The sequence below is a fragment of the Neocloeon triangulifer genome, unplaced genomic scaffold (genome assembly GCF_031216515.1).
Source record: "Neocloeon triangulifer isolate White Clay Creek 2 clone unplaced genomic scaffold, ASM3121651v1 ptg000012l, whole genome shotgun sequence".
Lineage (NCBI taxonomy): Eukaryota > Metazoa > Arthropoda > Insecta > Ephemeroptera > Baetidae > Neocloeon > Neocloeon triangulifer.
Window position 1 is genome coordinate 2,952,379 of NW_026775554.1, and position 8,743 is coordinate 2,961,121.

The 8,743-nt window shown below is 36.3% G+C and overlaps 4 protein-coding genes across 6 annotated transcripts; 3 read left to right on the top strand and 1 right to left on the bottom strand.

The window, feature by feature from the left end:
* Positions 1 to 24: 24 nt before the first annotated feature.
* On the top strand, positions 25 to 2,318 carry LOC132198286 (bifunctional coenzyme A synthase). Its single transcript, XM_059622226.1, has 8 exons — positions 25 to 148; positions 208 to 532; positions 602 to 846; positions 899 to 1,047; positions 1,108 to 1,320; positions 1,374 to 1,628; positions 1,685 to 1,867; positions 1,929 to 2,318. The coding sequence occupies exons 2-8, from the start codon at positions 270 to 272 to the stop codon at positions 2,130 to 2,132; spliced, it is 1,512 nt and encodes a 503-aa protein (XP_059478209.1). The 5' UTR covers positions 25 to 148; positions 208 to 269; the 3' UTR covers positions 2,133 to 2,318.
* On the bottom strand, positions 1,890 to 3,676 carry LOC132198289 (enkurin-like). The gene is made up of 5 exons (XM_059622237.1): positions 3,219 to 3,676; positions 3,009 to 3,157; positions 2,741 to 2,943; positions 2,555 to 2,677; positions 1,890 to 2,500 (listed from the first exon to the last, which is right to left on the bottom strand). The coding sequence occupies exons 1-5, from the start codon at positions 3,290 to 3,292 to the stop codon at positions 2,327 to 2,329; spliced, it is 723 nt and encodes a 240-aa protein (XP_059478220.1). The 5' UTR covers positions 3,293 to 3,676; the 3' UTR covers positions 1,890 to 2,326.
* Positions 3,677 to 3,982: 306 nt separating this feature from the next.
* On the top strand, positions 3,983 to 5,592 carry LOC132198290 (glutathione S-transferase 1-like). Its single transcript, XM_059622238.1, has 6 exons — positions 3,983 to 4,126; positions 4,494 to 4,677; positions 4,740 to 4,798; positions 4,880 to 5,021; positions 5,088 to 5,255; positions 5,318 to 5,592. Exons 2-6 carry the CDS (start codon positions 4,537 to 4,539, stop codon positions 5,459 to 5,461), a joined length of 654 nt encoding a protein of 217 aa, XP_059478221.1. The 5' UTR covers positions 3,983 to 4,126; positions 4,494 to 4,536; the 3' UTR covers positions 5,462 to 5,592.
* Positions 5,593 to 6,185: 593 nt separating this feature from the next.
* On the top strand, positions 6,186 to 8,538 carry LOC132198291 (glutathione S-transferase 1-like). Of its 3 annotated transcripts, none has more exons than XM_059622240.1 (6): positions 6,186 to 6,278; positions 7,577 to 7,722; positions 7,787 to 7,845; positions 7,918 to 8,059; positions 8,119 to 8,286; positions 8,355 to 8,538. In XM_059622240.1, the coding sequence occupies exons 2-6, from the start codon at positions 7,582 to 7,584 to the stop codon at positions 8,496 to 8,498; spliced, it is 654 nt and encodes a 217-aa protein (XP_059478223.1). In that variant the 5' UTR covers positions 6,186 to 6,278; positions 7,577 to 7,581; the 3' UTR covers positions 8,499 to 8,538. The 3 variants fall into 3 exon arrangements, with proteins under 3 accessions (XP_059478223.1, XP_059478224.1, XP_059478222.1); XM_059622241.1 differs by having other exon boundaries at positions 6,187 to 6,200; XM_059622239.1 differs by lacking the exon at positions 6,186 to 6,278 and adding an exon at positions 7,083 to 7,238.
* Positions 8,539 to 8,743: the final 205 nt, after the last annotated feature.

Here is an 8,743-nt window from a genome sequence, read left to right on the forward strand (position 1 = left end):
GGCATTATTAACAACTATGTTTAGAAATCAACAATCACGGCCATCGAAAAATTGCACTGCCTTTTGCCTTTTGCACTCACCAATTTTCGAGATAAAAGTTTGATGTTTAACACATCAATGAGTTGGTCACTAGTCAAACCATAAAACGGTGAGAACTTTGATTTATTTGAATTTATCTATGAAATGCTTTTGTCAAATGTCTCGCAGGGCCATTTCGAGGTTTGAGAAGGCGCGATTCTCTATATTAAATTTCAACCTCAAAACCAAAGATGTCCAATGCTGGTCTCCTGGTCGTCACTAATCCAGCAAAACTGGGCCACATGCTGCAAATCGTGCAGAGTAGAGTGCATAAAGCTCTGTACATTCAACTGGAGTCGATGGAATCGCGAGGAATCGCCTGCGTCAGCCGTCTAGTGTCTGGAGTTTATTCGCAGGCCTCGGCCTTGTGCCACAAATTAGACGTCCGACTTTTGATAAAACCTCTAAATCAAGACGTAGATATTGTTTTCTATGATGGACAAAATTCAAGCCTGTAAGTATTTTTGTTTTTTAAATTTTAAAAATAGCATGAAACTGAAATTTATGTATTTATTCCCCACAGAGAAAGTTTTCGTTGCTCTAAAGAAAAGCTGGAGTTGAGTTTGGACGATCACCCACTGAGTGCAAAATTTTTGAAACTAGCAAATGAGGCCACTTCGCTGGAAACGGACAAGCAGTTTGCCCACGTTGTCTTGGGTGGCACTTTTGACAGGCTGCACATTGGGCACAAAGAACTGCTTTCCCAAGCCATAATTCGATGCAAGAGAAAACTGACTGTTGGAGTCACAGATGCAAACATGCTCTCTTGTACGCTCTCAACTTGAATATAAAATTTATCTACTAAATTTTCTGTTTGCAGCCAAGATTTTGAATGAATTGATCGAACCCTGTGATGTCCGAATTGAAAAGGTGAAGGAATTCTTGATGGACGTTGACAACACACTCGAATATGCTGTCGTGCCAATTAGTGATCCATTCGGTCCAACCAAAGACGATCCGACCATGGATGTAATTGAAGCGATTGAAGCCAACATATAATTTTTATAATAATTAAAAAAAAATCCCTAGCTAATTGTTGTGAGTGACGAAACCTTGAAGGGTGGATTAAAAGTGAATGAAGTGAGGGCAGGAAAAGGACTTGCTCCTCTTCAACTCCATTGTGTTCAGCTGGTGGAGGACCTTGTTCCGTCGCACTTACGAGACTTGGACACCGAGGATTGGAAAATCAGTTCCAGTTCTGCAAGAATGCGCTTGCTAGGCACACTATTAAAAAAACCAGATGTAATTTTGTATGAGAAAAATTTTCATTTTGGGATAAATTTAATATTTTGTAGCCTCGTCCAAATATTCCATCGTCCCCCCATCTAATAGGCCTGACTGGTGGCATAGCAAGCGGCAAGTCAAAAATTGGAGAGAGGTTGGAGAAGAAAGGCTGTGGAGTGATCAACTGTGACTTGATCGGACACCAGGTTTATGAGCCTGGAACCAAAGGATTGCAAATCCTTGTTGACGAATTCGGAAAGGATATTTTGGATGACGAGGGTAAAGTCAACAGACGAGCATTAGGAAAAATTGTTTTTGGCAGCAAGGTATAGAAGATATTGAAATATTTCTTGAAAATATAAATATAATATTTTATTTTCAGGAACGGCTTGAAAAGCTGAACTCGATTGTTTGGCCTCTGATGCTGGAAATAGTTCAGCAGAAGATCAAGGAATTTAAACGTATGGGATGCCAAGTTGTTGTTCTGGAGGCAGCAGTTTTGGCCAGAGCTGGCTGGCATTTAAAATGCCACGAAGTTTGGTCTGTGATTGTCCCGCAGGCAGAGGTAAATTAAATACTCAATTTACTATTTAATGTTGAAACTAAAATTTTATTCTAATTTTAAGGCAATTAAGCGATTGCAAGAGAGAGACAATTTGAGTGAGGAAGATAGCAAAGCTAGGTGTGCGGCTCAGCCCCCCAACAGCGATCATGTGCGACTGGCCAACATTGTGTTCAGTCCGAGCTGGAGCCCGGAGCACACAGACAAGCAAGTCGAACGCGCCTGGGCACAACTGCAGAGCAGGTTGTCCTCGTCAAGTCGCTTGTAAAGTGTATTTGCTGCCAGTTGACGAAATTTTCAAGCATTGTGTGATATCACTTGAGAACGGCACGTTTAAAGTTTCTTTTTACAATTTGTGACGTCAATTTAGCATTAGATTTTAGAGCAAAGGTTAAACATTTTATATTTTTATGGGTGCGTTGAAAATTGAATAAAACATATTACTGTTAAAAAATTTCCCTTTTAGTCATCTGAAATGTAAATGTCGAAATTAGACGAAATCAGCTGCAAGTCCTCTTCGATTTGGGCTATTTCTTTTTCAAGTTTCTTCTTTTTGTTGATAAGATATGGAGTGTCTATTATCACTGGCATCAGCAGAAATTCAGAATTTTTATCATTGAGACTCTTCTCCAAATTCTGTTGATGATATCATCATGAAATTAAAGGTCAAAAATTGTAATTTTGTTATACCTTTATTAGTTTGCTGCGCTCTTCATGAGACATCATTTGCATAGTAGTGTCCTGACCTTTAGAGCTTGATTCTGCCGGTTTCTTTTTCAATCGCTTTGCAAATCCAGGAGATTTTCCATAATTCTATTAAATATTTTTTACGATTAATTTTAATAAGACTAATTTTGTTTTTCCTCTAAATCAAACCGTTTTAAAAATGTATTTTGGTTGGCGAAGAGTGGTCAAATTTCCATTGTACGAATCAACTACTTTCGGTTTTGTGTATTTTGGCTCCACACTTGGAATGCTCTGAATATTATCTGCTAGAAAATTCTTCTCGTCCCTCCGGTGAATGCACGCAGGACGAGGTAATGGAGGCTTCAATGAATTCAACAAACACCTAGGCTCGTCTTTTAAATTCAAATGAAAAGGATTGAACTCAGAATGTGAAATGCAAAACAAAAAAAATATATACCCGTTTCTTTCTTCAATTCTTTCCTCGAATATTTTTTCAAAAAGTTGCAAGGCTCCGGGAGCGGTTCCTCTGCGTTGCCCATTGTGGAGCGGGCCTTTTTCAGGTACTCGTTCTCCTTGACTACCCTGTCTCTGTGTGCCGATTTGTGTCTGCGGAGAAGATAGTGTAATTTTTAAATGAATGTTATTTTTTGAAAACACGGCAATATACCTTTTCATTTTGTAAGGTTTTGGCGGCGCTCTTTCTACAATATCTTGAATTTTCTCCTCTGGTGCGCTTGACATTTTAATATACTTAAATTCAGTTTAATTTAATGTAAACGAATCTAAATTTTATCGTGTGTTATATTTTCAAAACGGTCGGCTCATAAACATATTTTGCGTTGTCATAGAAACTAATACTATAATACTGAAAGCAGTGCGCGCTTTTCCTCTTCACTCAATCGTTTAATTCAGTAATATTTTTATTTTACCAAAAAACTTCTCAATTCTCAATTCCCTCCCACATCTGCATTAGTTTTTTTACAAAGTTTATATTTTTAATTTCAATTATTAAAGTGAAGTTATTAAAATATTTATAAATTTATTGTTTAATTATTAAAATAAATCATTTAAATTGTAATATTCACAAATAATATGCTATGGAAGCATTAATAATTTATTAAAGTGCAGACAGCGCAGTGATAAATTCATCATTATTATTTCACATTTGCTCATTGTATAATTCCGCTATTATCTCATTCTCATATAATGTACTGGCATACTTTATTAAATAATGAGGGAGTTTTGCTTCCTGCTCACCATAATTTATTAACTTTTAAAGTTTTTAGTGAGGATAATAATTTGCATAAGGACGACTTTATTTATATGTGACTCCTTGTACAGAGGCTATAGACATACGCAGCAATGTGAGGTGTCAATGAACTCTCATTGTGAAGGTCACTTTGATCAAGCGCCGCCGCTTGGCTCTCCAAAAAATAATATAATGCCAGTCGCGCCCCTCCGCTGTACCCACACTCCGCGGCGCTCCGCGGCTTCACTCTCACTCTTTTGGTGGTTAGCGTTCAGTTACTGCGGTCGCGTGATATTATTAAAGCGTTAAGTATTCGTACTTGAAAGGTATGTTATTATACTCATATTGTAAGTTAACTTTTCTGTACACCTCGGATTTTATAATGCATAATATAAATATATGTCTATCGGATAATATTTTTTTTATTCTATGAAGAGACTTTATATATTAATTATTAATATTCCCTTTCATTTCGTTTGGGGAGCCGCGGTGAACAACAACGTAATTAGAGATCATTGTGGATCCATACTCTTGAGCTTATTTTTTGTCTTTGTTAGATAAACAAAAGTGTATTATATTGTAAATTATTTTTCTTAAATGCCATCATAGGTTAGAGAATTTTGACTGTTTGCTGCAGAATAAATAGTTCTCAATATTTTTGCTAAGCACATATTTTTTTTTGTAAACTTCCAGTTTAGATCCAGTTAAGCCAGTATCGCACAGATAAGAAAAAATAATGCCTCTTGACTTGTATTGCATGGACCCGAGCCCCCCGAACCGGGCGGTCTATCTGTGCCTTGAAGCCCTCGGCATTGAGGTGAACAAAAAACCCGTCAACCTTTTCAAAAAAGAGCAACTCAGTCCAGAGTTTACAAAGGTGCGCCTAGAAATTTTTATTTTTCTCTCGAAAATATTTATTTTATTTCTATATATATCTAGATCAACCCTCAGCATACTGTGCCGACCTTGGTGGACGACGGATTTGTGATCTGGGATAGGTATAAATTTATATGAACCATGCAATCGATTTTAAAGGTTATTACGTAATACGTTTAAAATAATTTATTATTTACAAATAGCCACGCCATTTGTGCCTACTTAGTGAACAAGTACGGAAAGGACGATTCTTTGTATCCCAAGGACCCCCAGAAAAGGGCTATTGTTGACCAGCGCCTGCACTTTGACACTGGAATTTTGTTCACCCGTCTCCGCGATATTACGGTAATTGTGTTTTTTTTTTAATTACTGTTATTAAATTAATACAAAATTATCCTTTTTTAATTACAGTTTCCTCTGCTCTTCTTGAAATGCAAGGAAATTCCTGAGGACAAGAAACAGAGAGCTCGAGATGCCTATGCATTCCTGGAGACGTTTTTGGAGGGCAACGACTATCTTGCTGGAAATAATTACACCATTGCGGATATTTGCTGTATTTCTACTGTGACCAGTCTTGTGGTAAGAAATGCGAAATTTTATCTGAATTTAAGAAATTTATTTCACAAACCATTTTTTAACAGGAGGCGCTTCGTGTGAGTGCTGATGATTTTCCCAACGTCAAGGCTTGGATCCAGCGCTGCAAGGACAACCTGCCAGGCTATCAGGAGGCCAATCAACCTGGGTTGAACATCTTCAAGGGTGCCGTCGATGCTGAACTGGATTAATTTTCACATTAAGGAGAGAATATTATTATTTCACATAATTATATTAAGCCAAGAATTAAATTCAAGTCAAAAATAGACTCATGTCATTATATTTATATTTTAAAAATGCATTTAATAAAACATGAAGCATATACTGCGGAACTTCATTGTTAAAATCAAAATCCTCCTAATTTTATTTCTACTCGCATGTGCTAATATATAAAAACGGAATAATTGATATAATGTATCAGAAAAATAATCTTTTAGGTGTCGTATAGCAAGAATAGCTCAGCACAAATCAACAGCACACTTATTTGTAGAGCCAGAAAAATAAAACTAATGGAATTTCTATGATATTACCGATATTACATTAGAAATATGAGGCGGGAATATTTTGCAGCATTAATATAATTTTGTTTTTAATCACCAAGCAGATAAAAGCACATAAATAATCATAAATTAAATCATGACATTTTAAAAATACATTTCATAGTAATAACCGGTAATAACAACAAGTATGTGAGTATTGATTTTTAGTTGTTCTGATTTTTAAATTTGCTATAAAAGTTATTTTGGAAATTTCTGCAATAATTTGTGCTGCGTGTAAACACACACGTCTACCGCGTGTGTAGTAGAAAAATCTAGTGCATTTGTGCGGTACTTGGCCTCTGTGCTGCTCCTCATCTTATCGATTTTATTTTTTATTTTTTTAGAGAGAATTAAAGATATTGTTGATAAGGCTAAAAGCAGCACTTGGAAGGTATATGTGGGATGAAACGAAGCTCTTACTGTCAATTGCTGTTTTATTCTTAGTTTATTGAAATTGCGTATCCGGAAGGTTTCCACTTTTATTAATTACTATATTAATAATTAAAGTTAATAAATTTAAGGAATAGCTTCAATATATATGATATTATATTTTTGGCTGGCGGCGGGCGCCCACTTTTTCAATAGACCGCGCGCGCGTTGGTCCCATACCAGGTCCTCAATAAGGTTGTGCTCGGTTCTCGGTTGTAAGAAAAAAGGTTTAATCCCAATTACATTTGTATGTTAGCAAGAATTAATAGAAATTAATTAACTAATACAAACAATAATACTACGGTGTTGCAAAAAGTCATTTTTACTTGTTTTGAGTTACTTTGATAATAAAGTCTGTTGAACAGATAGAATGTCTCTCGTTTTGTACTGCGCGGTTTCTAATCTGCGGATGCTTAAATAAACTCTAAAATCTATAGTTTATCAAGGTTCATCAGAAAAACAAATTTTAAATTTTCTAGCAAGAAAAGCTCAGCACTGCTCAACAGCACACTTTGAGAACCAGACAAACTATATATAATTAGAATTTTAAGATTTCTGTTAAGGAAAGCTGCAAGAACTCAGCTTGTGTGGCGGAATGCCTGCGTTTCGTTCCAAGTCCTTCGTGGCAAGGCCGGGTCAAGGTCTCAAGGGGGGTGGGGGGGCCCATGCGAGCACCACCAAATCTGCTAGAAAGCCCCCGAACAAGGGTCAGGTTGGTTGGGAAGCACAATTGTGCCAAGGGTGCTCGACTACGGCAAGAGACCGACCCAATAGCCTGATAAGCTCACGGTTGCCATAAGCAAAAAAAAAAGATTTTTACTGAAAACTGTTTTGAAAATTTATGCCGTTTTTAAATCCTCGGGGCTGCCGTGAGTTTGTAGTAGAAAAAAACGTGTGCATACGTAAGCGTGGCCTGTGCTGCTCTCCTATCTCTTTTATCGAGTTTTTTCTTTTTGATCAAGTGAAGCTGTTTGATTAGTCAAAAAACAGCACTTGAAAGGTATGTTGGATGTAATGACAGTAGAGCTCTTACTGTCATTATCTGTTTATTAAAATTGTAGATTTCCGGAATTTTTCCCATTTTCATTTTTTTTAATAAGTTAGAAGTAGCTAAAAATCATATATTTCTCTGGCTTACTTTTATCTGGCGGCAGGCGCTTTATAATAGACCGCGCGTTGTCCCCATCACTTTCCAAAAGTATTTGCTTCGATCATTAAAAAAAGTTTAGTGCATGACTTTAATAATAATATGTATAAACAAAATGCAGAGTTGCAAAGTGCCATTTTTACTTGTTCCCCGTTGATGCTTAATTTTAATAATATTAATCTCTTGAACAGGTAAAATGCCTCTTGACTTGTATTGCGTGGATCCCAGCCCCCCGACCAGGGCAGTCTATCTATGCCTTAAAATCCTTGGACTTGAGGCAAACAAGAAACCTATCAGTCTTTTTAAAAGAGAGCACCTTACTCCCGAGTATTTGAAGGTGTGCGCCTAATTTATTTTCCTCAATTTTTTTTAGCAAAAATAATATATTCTCTGATTTTTAGATTAACCCACAGCACACCGTGCCCACTCTTGTGGATGACGGTTTTGTCATCTGGGATAGGTATTTAAAAAAATTTCAAAGCCTGCCTTACAACAAAAGTTCATAAATTTATCGACTTAAACTTAAATTTAGTCACGCCATTTGCACATACTTAATTGGCAAGTACGGAAAGGATGATTCGCTGTACCCGAAAGACCTCCAGAAAAGAGCAATTATTGACCAGCGCCTGCATTTTGATACAGGGATGTTGTTTACATCTCTCTTCCAAATTGCTGTAATACATAATATTATAAGTTTTTTGCGAGATTAAATAGAAAAAATGCTTAAATTTAGTACCCGTTGATTTTCCTAAAATGCAAGGAAATCCCCAAAGAAAAGCAGCAACGCGCTCGCGATGCATATGCGATGCTTGAGAAATTCCTCGATGGCAACGACTATCTTGCAGGGAATAATTACACCCTCGCAGATATTTGTTGCGTTTCAACAACGACAACTCTTGTGGTATGATTACTATTTCTTCAAAGTTAATAAAAAATATATTGAATTTTTTTTTTATTTTTTATTTAAAGGAAGCTTTTCGTGTACATGCTGATGATTTTCCCAATGTGAAGGCCTGGATTCAGCGCTGTAAGGACAACATTCCAGGCTATCAGGAGACTATTCAACCTGGGCTGAACATCTACAAAGGCTTGGTGGACGCTGAGCTGAATTAAAAAAAAATAATAATAATAAAAATAATTCAACGGGGCGTGGGGCTGATATTTGCGAATTAAATGTATAAATTTAATACATTTAATTTTTTATGCTTTCTGTCAATTGTTCAGGTTTTTTTATAGATCGAGCTCAATAAAAATTATTTCAATCAAATTTCAGTGTATATATAGAAATTGCTGCGCATAATTTTTTATATTTTTGCATCTTTTGCCTTTCTTTCACCTTCCATGATAATTTTTTTCTG